Below are 14,086 nucleotides of genomic sequence, written 5' to 3'. Positions count from 1 at the left end.
ATTATATTTGTTGTTGTTGCCGAGTAAAGTCAATCCGTTTAGAATAAAACGAAATTTGAATCCTACTGAAATGTGTGACCATTTAAACGATAATTTCATTACTCAACGTAGATTATTATATAATGTACAAGAAAACTGTCATAGTATTCAGTTCACTTAGAGCAAAATGAAAGTTCTGTTATATTTAAAAATATGATATTTACAATGCTTTTAACGTTTATGGAAAACTTTTAGTTTTCAAATGTTTTGTATAATTTCTAAAATAAAGAAAACTTTGAATACTTGTATAAAGTGAATAATAAAACTTTAATAACTCGGTCTATGGACTAGTTAATTTGTAAAATATATTTTGCCGTTCTAAGCATGTCAGAAGCCTTGAATATCAAACACTTTACAGTGTTACGTTTTATTTCTTGGAAACTGGTAAATTTTCGACAAACTCTGCTGTATTTCTACCTTGCAACGCAGTACTTACTTCCCAAAGTCTTGGTCAACTCGGAACTGACCTTTGATAACTGTGTTGGCGAGATCAATATCTCAAAGGTGTTGCAGAAGAAAGCTTAGCATTTAATCACGTGTTGTCACAATAACTGTCTATATGAACATTCTAGTTTGACGTTGGATACGGGTTATTAGTTTTATGAACTTATAATGAAAACATTTAAACATTTGTATGTGTATTTCGTGATAAACAATATGAAAGTTGTGGTGTTTTAAATATTACTAAGTCGTTAATTTATTGTATTTATCTGTAGTGCGATTATTGTTTGCGTATGGTTTGTGAAACAGTCAGTGTCCTACAGTGTGTGTGTGTGTGTTTTTATAGCAAAGCCACATTGGGCTATCTGTTGAATCCACTGAGGGGAATTGTACCCCTGATTTTAGAGTTGTAAATCCTTAGACTTGCCGCTGTACCAACGGGAAACATGTGTCCTACAGAACATTGAAATGTATTCCATATTTTCACATGTTTTGTGTACATTTGTAGGTAATCAATAGTTATTTAGAACATGGACGAATACAGCAAATCAATCATTTATTAGTTTATTACAGATAATAAATTTTAATATAATTAAATCTAGGTGTTGATGAGTTGTAGAAGTGCTGTCACAGTATATTTGTTAAAATCCTACGGTAATCATAGTGGAAAGTATATGTAAAAGTCCGCCTTTGTAAAACATGTGAAAATTATTTTTCCACAAATTAGTAACAGTGTTATTGAATAATAAACGTTTTTCGACGACGTAAAATACTGTATAAAGTAAAAGCATAAGTATTAATTATTGTATTATTTTGGCCTTTTTTTGGATGGATTAAACCTATAGAGGTATTATGAGCTTGGTAATAAAGTATATAATATATCATTGTGATCATGTTACAGTAAATAATATATCACGTAATTGAAAAATATCGTTAGGTAATTAAAGAAAAAAATTTTTAGGACATACAAATAGTATATAGTTTGAATTTCGCATAAAGCTACACGACAGCTATCTGCGCTAGCCCTCCCTAATTTAGCAGTGTAAGAGTAGGGTGAATGCAGCTAGTCGTCACCATCCATCGCCAACTCTAGGGCTATTCTTTTTCCAACTAGTACAAATAGTTTGATCGTCACATTATAACGCCACTATAGCTGAAATGGCGAACACATTTAGTGTGACGGAGACTCGAACCTGGGATCCTCAGATTACAAGTCAAGTGCCTTAACCACCTGGCCTATATAAATGGTAAGAAAATTTAACGTGCTTTGTTTAGAACTCCGCCTTTGCAAATCATGAGATAAAATAACATGTGAAAATTATTTTGTCACATATTAGTAAAAGAGTCATTGCATAATAAACATTTTATTGAAGATGTAAATTGTTGTATAAAGTTAAATTAGTAAAAGTATAAATTTTAATTAATATCTGATATCAGTTTGAACCAACGGACACGTACTGTGCACCTAGAAAGTGTATGTTGCCATTCTATCACAATAAGTAATATTTAATGTCATTGAAAATACTTGATTGATTAAGTTTCAATTACTTGGCCTCCAATCTTATAACTTACCCACGCCACAAAAGTGTGATGCGTGATTTTATGATAACATGACGCAAACCATGGGCCATCAGATCCATAGTACGGCAACGCTAGCCACTAGATCATATTCCGTTAGGTAATCGTAGTAAAAGTTTCGGATCCCTTACAGCCCAAGATTAAACACTTTACGTTACGTATCAAGCATGGTTTTAAGCACTTTATACATAAATCATATACCGAGCTATATAGGTGATGCATTTATATATAATAAATTTTACAGAATACATGAGTTTTGTAATCAAGCCTACAAAAGATCGAATTTAGCTAACAGCTAAATTTAGCTTAAACGCTAAATACAGAGTTAACATACCTCTTGGATACCAACCTCAGTTCCCATCTTCCATCTAAATTAAAAATTTTCCGCGAAATCTCCCGAATACTCACTTCGATTTTATAAAGATGAAAAAATATCAATACTAGCAAAGTCTGTCATTTCAATTTATTTGTTTATCTGATGTAGTTCTTTACTCTGCCGTTAGAGGGTTAGGACGTTCAAACAGCACATTTCATATCTTTCATGCGTAGATTTGTTTGTTTGTTTGAAATTAAACATAAAGCTACACAATGGATTACCTGTTATCTGCCCACCATGGTTATTGAAATCTGGTTTCTAGCGTTGTAAGTCTTTAGACATGCCGCCGTGTCCACTGCGAAGGTTCGTGAGTAAGAAAGCAGCGAGAGCGAATCGCGGATACTAGTGTCACTGTTATTTCTGTGAAGGCGTCAGTGTGTAGTCACTATATGCTACCCTTTGTGGTTACGTGGGAGGAAGGTTGTTAACGTAATTCTCCCTGTTTTGCTATCAGAGAAATAGAGAAACCCTAGATACGAAACATATCTTAGTAACAAAGAGTGTATACCTTTAAAAAAAGTGCATATCTTAATAAGAATAATTATAATAATATCTTAATGTTCAACATTTACATTTGATTTGACTGCATTTTTAATTTAATTTCTGAAAACATAAAAGAGAACTTGTGCGAACCAATCAAGAACCTAATTTTATTTTGGGTTCTGGGTGATATCACTAAACATCACTTGCGACGTAGAAATAAAACCTAGGTTACCGAGCACTGTGAAACAAAGCTACTTACTGTATCGTCTGTCAGGAGCGAAAATAAAGACTATCAAATTGTGATTATTGGCTGAGATGTAATACTTGTCTCGTTATAAATAACAAACGAAATATGATATTTGGTTCTGACAGCCTAACGAAGACAAATGGCGTGCTTCACGCCTGTTAAACTCTCGTAGTTCGAAAATTGTTTGAAATCTGAAGCCTGGGAAACATAAGATATTCCTTATTATTGGCTGTACAGTAACCAAAAATATTTTTGTGCATTTTTAAATATTTCTCACGAAAAAAGATATGATGCACTTCAATTATTATTTGTCTTCACTTGGAAATCTGACTACAAAAGGTTAACAGTCTGGAGAAGGAAAATAAAGAATACTCTGTATCTTTTACTGAATAACGTCAAACCTTCAAAGTTGATTTGAAAATGATTAATGACTACTAAGTAATTAGTTTTATGGCTATCTAATGTCTGAATATATACGGTTCGAGCGCTGATCCTTCGACTTGTGTGTGTGTGTGTGAATAAAAAAAATGTACTTTCCAGAGTGAAACAGATAGTGTGTTGTGTAGTAAAAAAACAGTATACTTTACGGTGTGAAAAATTTTAGTTTGTAGTGTGAAACAGTATTTACTGTAGTGCTGTTTATAGTGTGAAGTAATGTAATTTATAGTCTGAAATACACGTATAACAGCTTGTAGTGTTATTAAGATCTGACCACTGAAATTGACGTGAATAAATACGTTGGCTTTCCCACTAAAATACACAAGGTAAGCAATAATGAATTTTTCTTCTTTTAGTGGGCCTGGTATGGCCAGGTGGGTTAAGGCTTTCAACTCGTGATCTGAGGGTCACGGGTTTGAATTCTTGTCGCACCAAACATGCTCGCCCTTTCAGCCGTGGGGGCGTTATAATGTAGGTCAATCCCACTATTTGTTGGTAAAAGATTAGCCCAAGAGTTGGCGGTGGGTGGTAATGACTAGCTGCTTTCCCTCTGCTAAATTAGGGACAGCTAGCGCAGATAGCCCTCGTGCAGCTTTGCGCGAAATTAAATAAACAATCTTCTTTTACTGGAACAACGAAACATAGAACTTAACTTTCATTTTGCTCATCTTGAATATTTTTGTGGAAGTGTAATAGACCTATCCGTTCGATAATTTCTATTGACTTTGATCAACATGGAATAAATTAATACCATTTGCGTGGGCAAAACGACGAGGTCACAGAAACTCCCAGGCTCAGGTTTCGCTGTCCCAAAGTTTGAACTAATCACCAGAGAGAGGGCAGTTAGTAATTATTATCTGTCGTCTACGCGGTTATACCTATTTCAATCGAAAAGCGGAATTAATTGTCACGAGTGTAACGTCCACACAACTAAAACTGCAGAATGTGTCGATGGTTCGAACCTATTGTCTTCTAATTCGTAGTACGACACGTGAGTAAACCAAGTGAAATGAAAGGATGGTAACTATAAAATAAATATGGAAAACAAACAAACAATAAAGCAGGTGGTTTACGTAAAGTAAACCATATACATGTTTTATGTTACGTGTACCGAAATAAGCCAATCGATCTAACTAATGATAACCATCTGCACATTACTCTATACTTCAGTAGTGCGGAAAATATACTTTTACAAGAAAAAAAAATCAAGGTATAATCGATTTTACTGCAATACGGACTGCATTACACTTGAACATGGTATATCATAATGACTGCTTAAATTAGAATTGCCTGTCTAACTAAATCCATTCATTCATTCGTCAATCAGTTTTATTTTTCCATTTATTTACATACACTCTGGGCCTGGCATAGCCAGATGGTTAGAGCGCTCGATTAGTAATTTAAGGGTCACGGGTTCGATTCCCCATCACAGCAAACAGGCTCGCCTTTTGAGCCGTGAGGGCGTTATAATGTGATGATCAATCCCACTATTCCTTGTTAGCAATGGGTGGGTCTTCCCTGTGTCTTACACTGCTGAGTTAGAGATGGCTGGCACAGATAGCCCTCGTGCAGCTTTGCGCGAAATTCAAAAAACAAACAAGTGTGTTTGTTAATCAACACGAAGTTTCGATCAAAGCAAATTGAAATTAAAATAAGCCTGACCATCATTATGGGTTATTAAATACGTATTTCTTACTCTTCTACTTAAACAGTTGTTTATAGTGTGAAACAATGTAATTTGTAGATGGGATAATATGATTTGAAACAGTGTATTTTGTAGATGAACTAGTGCTGTTTATAGTGTGAAACAATGTATTTTTCTAATAGTCTAATATAGTCTGAAATATAATAATTTATAGTGTTATTAAGGGCCCCTACCCACTAGTCCACACTAAACCCAGTAGAGCTGTAGCAAATTGGCTAATTAAAGATTCCGTATCAGTTTCCACACATTTTAGCAGAAAAAAAAATACACTTTTAAGAAAACAAAAAGTTATTAAATATCACATCATACAGCATATTTACTATTATCATCAACAATTATTTGCATATAATTATAAAAATAATGTAACACATAAGAAGATCTTATGGTACAAAATTGATATGTCTTAGCTATTTATATTACTAATTATAGTAAGCATAGCATATAATACAAGGTACCATTCATAATTACTTAGTTACCAAAATAATATAAACGAAACTCTAGGTAGGTCTAGCATGGCCAGGTGGGTTAAGGCGTGCGACTCATAATCTGAGGGTCGCGGGTTCGCATCCTCGTCGCACCAAACATGCTCACCTTTTCAGCTGTGGAGGCGTTATAAAGTGATGGTCAATCCCACTATTCGTTGGTTAAAGAGTAGCCCAAGAGTTTGCGGTGGGTGGTGATGACTAGCTGCCTTTCCTCTGCTAAATTAGGGAGGCTAATGCAGATAGCTCTCGAGTAGCTTTGCGCGAAATTCAAAAACAAACAAACTTGAGCAATTTAGTAAATCTAAATTCCCAGGTAAAAATCCAAATAAACCACTTCCATGCCCAAGACAATCATAGCTGTGTAAACTATGAAAAACGGATAAACTAATGTAGAAGGAAGGACAACACAAACAACATGAATTGAACGTATTAGGTATTAAAAGATGTATCTTGGGATATGACATATCTGCAGCTTTATGGTCTACAAAGCAGCACATATATGCTATTTACTGTATTAAAACCCTATTTTTAGCATATAAGCTCTCAAGCTTACTACCAAGCTATTAGGGGAAGGATCAGAATAAGATTTAAGTGCCTATAGTAAAATACACAGCTCCAGTGAACTATATTTTACTGTATAATCTAAGTAGTTAAAATATAACAATGTTTAGGAACAATAAGGAATTTATTGATCTATCTCAGTTGCTCAATCTTCAAAATTAAATTTAAATTATTACATATATTTTTAAATCTTAAAGCCAGTCCTTATCATTCATATACGTATCAAAATTTCTCTTAAACTCATTTAAATTTACTGCCTTCACAACATCCAAAGGCAACCCATTCCAGAGGCCAATCGCCCTGTTAGAAAAAATAAAACTGTCTTAGATGAAGATGATTAACACCTTGTCAAAATTCATATTTATGCTCTATAGTTCTACTGTTCTTTCTGTTAAATATGAAAAATGATGTTGTATCAATACTGTAAATTTCCTTTACCTTAAACACATCTAACAGATATCCTCTAACATTTCTTTAAAAAAAAAAAAACAGTTTCAAAAATCTTAATCTATTCTTATATAACAAACCCTCCATTCAAGACACCATTCTAGTAACCATCCTCTGAACTGTTTCCAACAATTCAATGTCCTTCCTAAGGTAAGGACCCCATGACTGAAAATAATACTCCAAATGTGGCCTAACCAGCGACCTATACAATGAAATTATAAACTCTTTAAACAATATTTCTGTACATAGTATATAAAACAGTGTTTGCTCTATCACTAGCAACAACACACTTCTTGGATGACTCAAGAGACTGATCAACTATTACACCAAGATCCTTTTCTTTGATGACACTTTTAAGGTTATTCCCGTCAAATGATACTTATAATTCAAATTGTGGTAACCTACATGAAATACTTTGCATTTATTACAATAAATACCAATCTGCCACTTATTTGCTCAAAGCACTAAATGATCTAAATCATTTTTTAAGCAGCAGCATCCTCCTCATAGATAATAACACTCATGACTTTAATATCATCAGCAAATTTAAGTAATTTATTGACCACACCTTCATCTATATCATTGATGTAAATCAAAACGGGCCGAGAAAGACTGAAGAAAAAGAAAAACGTAATAACACAGCCATCTCATTATCATCAGAGAGGAGCCTTTATCTTCCCTCAACTCTCCTTCATCATCCCCATCCTAACATTTTGTTTAACCCTGATGTAATTAAAAATGTTCATTGTCTTAACTTTTACAATATTATCCAACCCTATTTCATATATCCGTTTCGATCCTCCCCGCCAGTACAGCGATAAGTCTATAAATTTACAATGCTAAAACCAGGGTTTCGATTCCCCTCGGTGTGCTCAGCACATAGCCTGATGTGGCATTGCTAAAAAAAATACAAACACCTTTTCGATGTCCTAATTTCCTGTTTGACCAACTTTATTGATCTTTTATAATTATCTAACCCACTCGTCTTACCAGTCAATTGAAATTCTTAAATTTGTGATGCTTTTCTTTAATAATTTTTCACATACTCTTTGTGAGCCAACCTGTTTTTCTTCTTTTTTTTTTATTTGCAGCCACCTCTTTCTTTCTAAGGAAACGTATTTATATCAAATATTTGAACATTTTCCAAGTCAGTAATGACGAGAAAACCCACGTAGAGAAAAATAAATATGTAAAAACAGCTGGTTTGGGTTATGACAGAAAGTCACCTTCACACGTTTTCGAACACTGCAAATCAAATAAACACAACATAATCATAGAAAACACTCAAATACTAAATAAAAAAACAAACATAAACAAACGCAAAATTAAAGAAGCCTTACTCATACAACAACTCAAGCCCAAAATAAACCAATACAAAGGAACACCTTTATACCTATATTAATAAATATAATGAAACATCTAAGTATGCCCTCTACATTGCTACACTCAGTTACAAAACCCCTTCAAACATGTGGTCAGCTATGGGTCAGTTATTTCTTTCTTTGTGAACCTGACGATGACCGAAGAAGGTCGAAACGTTGTTCGTTCCTCTAAATAAATGTATTTTCTCAACCCTAATCAGCCGTTTTTTACATATATATGTTTCCCCAAGTAACTCACAACAGATAAGTCTTGTTTCATTTCTATATAAACTAATCCAGTGTCAAATTAAATTAATGAAATAAAGTTAAACATATCAAAGCATCGAGAAAAAATATAATGTAGTTAAATTTTTATTATGTATAATTTCAATTACAGTGCTCGGAAAATTTCTATTTGTTAAAAGTTTATTTAAAAAATGCTTATCTTTATGGAAAGAAACGAAGTCAAACCCACTAAACAAAAGTTAATGAACTAAAATTTTAATATTAGAGTAATTAGACATATAATAGTTATTTTTAATTTTTAAGCAACTGTAATATATCAGTATTTTTATTAAAAGCTAAAAGTGGAGAATGGAGTAATGCAATGAAAAGTTTGGTCAAGATTACTACATTTTAAGTATAACAATATTATTGTGAACCTCATTAACATTAGATGTTTACAATTTGATTTTTTTTTTCCGTTTTTGGAGCTGGAAAGTTTTACATTTTTGTCGCCTATATCTATAGTCTGGTAGTCTGCCGTTTTCACCCCGCTTCCTTCGCGAGAAGGTGCGAAAAATGACAATTTTCCTTTGGTATACGCATCTATCGTCTTCTAGCCAAACCAACAGTTTTGTTTGTTTTATATGGTAGTTATTCTATGCAGATTTGACATTTTTTGTTAAGTTTGAGTTAACATTTAATCTAAAATAGAGCATTAGAATTGATAGCCCTATTTAGTTATAGATCATTTATTATAGATCTACTAACAGTAACATATCATTTATTTCACTTCACACACAAAAGAAATGTATACAGAATTAGAATGTCGTTTGTGAAAAAGCAAATAGTAGGCCTAGTCTATAAAATACAGTTATGTCAATCTTCCATAAAACCGAATACCTGAAAAGAGTAACTTTAAATTGTAATACTTATTATGTACAATGAGATTAAAGTCAGCTGATACAGCATTTGCATGAGGTAGAAGATTAGTTGAACATCCAAATTGTAATTATTTTTGTCAGCATTAGAACATATAGGCTTGTTTAGTTTAATTATACATCTAATAGTACATCATACATTTAATCTCACGCACAGAATAAATGTGTCCACAATTAGAAAGTTGAGTGTGGAAAAGCAAACAGTAGGCCTAGCCTATAAAATAAAATTATTCGTAGAAACAGCAAAGGGGAACATGTTTCAACCCACACCATTAATTCCAACTGAACTCCCTTTCAAGTTCAAACTCCTGCAGTCCCTTTATCAAATTAAGCTTTCCAGTGTTAATCAACAAAGCCCAGGGCCAGCCAGTCTCTGAAAGTAGTGGGTATTGAAAAGACGTTACCATGTTTCTCACATGGACATCTCTAGCTGGATGCTCAAAAGTGGTGATTGACAATGGCCTATTTATTCTTCAATGAAGGAAAAAGAGAGAGAAAAAATCATTCATAAAGAAGCTATAGCTTAAAAATGTTTATAGTTTATTTTCAAAAATTAAATCTAATTTTGTGTCTTCTTCAATAAATCACGAAATATTTTTTTACGTATCGAAATATGGAACTGGGAAACAGAGAAAACAGGGGTTTTTCATGTGTTTTTTTTCGAAAACGTGGGAAACGCCGAGTACCATGCTCGTAAAGTAATAAAGACACAATTTGTAGAGTATTATTCATGGGGAAATATAATCCATTGATTAAATAGTTTTTTCCCAAACTTCTGCATGCTGAGACAAAGGCAGAAATGACTTAATGCGTACTATATTTTCGTTTCAACTGTTTGTTTTTCAATTTCCGCAAAGCTACACGAGAGCTATCTGCGCTAGCCGTCCCTAATTTCGCAGTGTAAGACTAGAGGGAAGGCAGCTAGTCATCACCACCCACCGCTAACTCTTGGGCTACACTTTAGTAACGAAAAGTGGGATTGAACGTCACTTATAACGCCCCTACGGCTGAAAGGGCGAGCATGTTTGATGTGACGGAGATTCAAACCTGCGACCCTCAGATTACGAATCGAGTGCCTTAACCACCTGGCCATGCCGGGCACGTTTCAACTGTCATGTATTGCGTATGGTAACCTATTCAACTCGGTTATCTTACAGCATACCCAGACACATTTGCCTCACCTCACGTCATCCAGTGAAGTTAAGAATTTCGTTGTACTCTCCGGATACTGACAGATCTCTTTTCAAACAACCATCTTCAAGAAATGTTTACCTTTTTTACTGGTAAAGGAAGCTCTCATACGAGGATAAACATCCCAGACTGTGTTTTGTGATTGACAAGGAGAAATGCAGGGCATTTCTTGGCCTACGTGCTTTTTTATTGAGCTGTCTGAAGAGGAAAATTCCATGGAGTGTCAAAAAAAAAAGGGATAATACGATGCCTGAGTTCTGGGCTCCGATAACGGGATTATCAGAACAGTTCAGCAGTTTTTGGAAAAATATTTGTTTCCATTCACAACTTTGAAATAAATGATCGAAAAATTGAGTTGCTCAGTCAACTCTAGCTTCAACTCCATAACAAAACAAAGTACGTTAAGACGGAAGCTTTTCAGAATCAAATATGTTCTAAGAGAAAATGTCGCCCCAACGCTTGAATGCTCAATGTGCAAACAGTCAATCCGATAGCAAAAATAAGCAAAGGCTACAAACAGTCAAGACCACTTATTTAATCCCTTTCTGAAAACGGATGACAGATGGCAGCTTCACAAATAGTGATCTAACTCGCCAGATATGGGGTGTTAAGGGCAATGTTCTGATAACAGCAACTGTATGTTCGTTAGAAACCACACTTCTTGATAAGCATTTGCACGTACAACGGCTAAGTGGCTAAATAACACAAGAGAATATGTTTTCACTAATGACAACTATAAAGATGAGTAGGTTCTCAAAGAGAAAGGTCACTGAAAAATAAAGGACATCCAGTAACATTCCATAAAATATGAAATTAGTAAGAGAAAATTCACTGACGGACACTGAACATTATGCAACAATTTATACAGCATGAAAATGTAAGAGAAACTTATTAAAACACAAAGGATATCACTTGCCATCCCATAGAACATGAAATTAATCATTAATGCAATAAAATCTAAGAAAGCACAAAGAAATTTTGCATTGAATTTGTTTTGGTTGCCATATTCATGGGCAGAAAGCCATTAAATGTTTTGTTGCAAAATGTATAAGAAATCTTCGTGTCATCTAAGAGGGTAGACGTAATAAAAGTTACGAAATATAAGCCACCATCTTGAAAATGGAGTTCATGACCAATTTCATGTTTAGTTTTAATGTATTTGGATAACTACAGAAGTCTTATATCAGTATATATCTCTAAATAGGCGAAAATAAACCTATAACCCTTTTAATGTTCGAGAAGACATGTCATTTTGGCATAAAGCAACCGGTTTTCAATATAGCGGTTATATAAACCCGAAAACATTCACAAAAATATAGAACTTAATACTTTTTCATTATGTGCATCATGAACAACAAAATGAGGCCACAAAACAGTTCGGGATGAAAATTTAGCGGACAGACATAAGGGTTCATACTACAAGGTCTAACCTATATTTCTAACTCACTCACTTTGAAACGTTTTCTTTACCTAGTTTCAAAAGATGTAATTCAGCTTACCCGTTCTAGCTGGTTTACTTGTTGCTGAAGTTCGACGTTGTGAGCCTCGACGTCAGATTTCTCGTATAAAGCATCCAAAAGTTGCTTCTTCTGCAAAAGTTCAAGATATTAAATAATAAAAAAACAAAACACTAATACAATTGGCAAGAGTACACGAACTTGTGAGTTCTAAAAAGATTCTATTCAATACAGTAGACTCCAGAACCAATATTCCGAAGTCACGGAGTCAGAACTCAAACAATGATTCGGAGGGAGAACAGAATCAGTTAAGTAGTCTTCGATGAGGTAAGAACCAGTGCAGTGGTTCTCAAGGACATAAGAGCCAACACAGTAGATGTCATGAAAAAAACGTTCAGTGAAGGAGTTCTAAAGAAGACAAGAACCAGTGTAGTAGTTTTAAAAAAAGATCAGTAGAAGTTTTAAAGGAAATAAAGTTCAGGCAGAAGTTCTTTAGGGAATAAATAACAACAAGCTGACAAACAATGATTTATAAGCATAATGAAGATACTTATTTTTAAGGGAGCGTATTATATATTTTGGCAGAACATTGATATATCGTCATAACATATGAAGAAGATATACCAATGTTTTGTCGAAACATGTAGTATCCCCTTCCTAAAATAAGTTACTTCATTATGCTTATAAAGTTTCTGCCAACTTACTATTTTATTAGCATAACGTGCTTTGTTATTCAAGACTCAATACAGTAGTTCTAAAGGAGATAAGACCCAATGCAATAACTCTAAATCCAATAAGACCCATTAATGTTGTTCTAAAGGGATCAGACTCATTACACAAGTTCTGAAAAGGATCAGAATTAGCACAAAATTTCTAAAGGAGACAAAATCCAGTACAGTAGTTCTAAAAGAGATAGAACCCAATACAGTAGTCATAAAACGAACCAGACACATTACAGTAATTCTAAAATGGATCATACCCATTACGGTAATTCTAAAAGAGATCAAACTCATTAAAGGAGTTCTAAAGGAGAAAAAAATCAATACAGTAGGTTTTAATGACATGAGGCTTTGTGTGTTTGTTTCTGATAAAGAACAAGTTGCACAAGTAGATAAATTCGGAATTTTAGCGTCATCAGCCATGAAACTTAATGTTGAATCACTGGGAAGAAAGTAGATAAGAACAAGGAGACAAGAACTAGTACAGTTGTTCTAAAAGTAGTGCGGTAGTTTTATAAAATACAAGAGCCAGTATGTGGTTTAAAATTTTAGAGAAAATAATGACAAGTACAGTAGATTTAAATAAGAAAATAATCAGTGTAGTTCTAAAGAAATCAAGAATCAGTAGTTCTAAAGAAATCAAGAATCAGTAGTTCTAAAGAAGACAAGAATCAGTAGTTCTAAAGAAGATAAGATCTAGTGCAGTAGCCCCCCAGTGGCTCAGCGGTATGTCTGCAGACTTCCAACGCTAAAATCAGGATTTCGATATCCGTGGTGGGCAGAGCACAGATAGCCCATTATGTAGCTTTGTGCTTAATTCAAAACAACAACAATCTAGTGCAGTAATTCTGAATAATACAAGAACCAGAAGAGTAATTTTATAAAGGATAAGAATCAATGCACGAATTTCAGAGCAGATGAAAATCAGTGCAGGTGGTTATAAAGGAAATAAGACCTGATACAGTAATAATAAGTTGACAAACAATGATCTATAAGGGTAATGAAGCGATTTTTTTTTAGGGAAACATACTACATGTTTTGACAGAACATTGGCCTGTCTTCTTGTTCGTAAAGGGGATTAGATCAAGTACAGTAGTTTCAAACGGGATTAGACCAAAAATAGTATATCTAAAGGAAATAAAACCCAGCACAATATTTATAAAGAGGATCAGACCCAGTACAGTAGTACTGAAGGGGATCAGACTAAGTACAATAGTTCTAAATAGATAAAAACACATTTCTAGATATAAGATTATATAAAAATAAAAAATAAAAGCATAGTTTCATTCTGAACTAGTTATTATGAATCAAAATTTATCAAGGGTATATTAATAATATAAAATATTAAACATTTAAATGACGTAAAGTTGGTTAATGTATATGTAATTATGTCAC

At 33.8% G+C, this 14,086-nt stretch overlaps 1 protein-coding gene across 26 annotated transcripts in view; it reads right to left on the bottom strand.

Annotated features, from left to right (window-relative positions):
• The window catches only part of LOC143244728 (RIMS-binding protein 2-like), a 196,704-nt gene that overhangs the window by 88,351 nt on the left and 94,267 nt on the right, over window positions 1–14,086 (bottom strand). For 23 of the 26 annotated variants that reach the window (XR_013025296.1, XR_013025295.1, XR_013025294.1 and 20 more), the window contains one exon: window positions 12,015–12,104. Coding sequence is in view for 21 of the 26 variants with exons in the window: in XM_076489897.1 (XP_076346012.1) it covers window positions 12,015–12,104 (90 nt within the window). In the remaining 5 variants the exon portion in view is untranslated. Of the gene's footprint in view, window positions 1–2,655; window positions 2,885–12,014; window positions 12,105–14,086 lie in introns of those variants that run through there. The other 3 variants (XM_076489898.1, XM_076489918.1, XM_076489919.1) reach the window with 3 other exon arrangements.

The sequence above is a fragment of the Tachypleus tridentatus genome, chromosome 2 (assembly GCF_004210375.1).
Source record: "Tachypleus tridentatus isolate NWPU-2018 chromosome 2, ASM421037v1, whole genome shotgun sequence".
In the NCBI taxonomy this organism is placed as follows: Eukaryota; Metazoa; Arthropoda; class Merostomata; order Xiphosura; family Limulidae; genus Tachypleus; species Tachypleus tridentatus.
The sequence above is the reverse complement of the archived record's forward strand: the minus strand, read 5'-3'. Positions and strand labels throughout refer to the sequence as shown.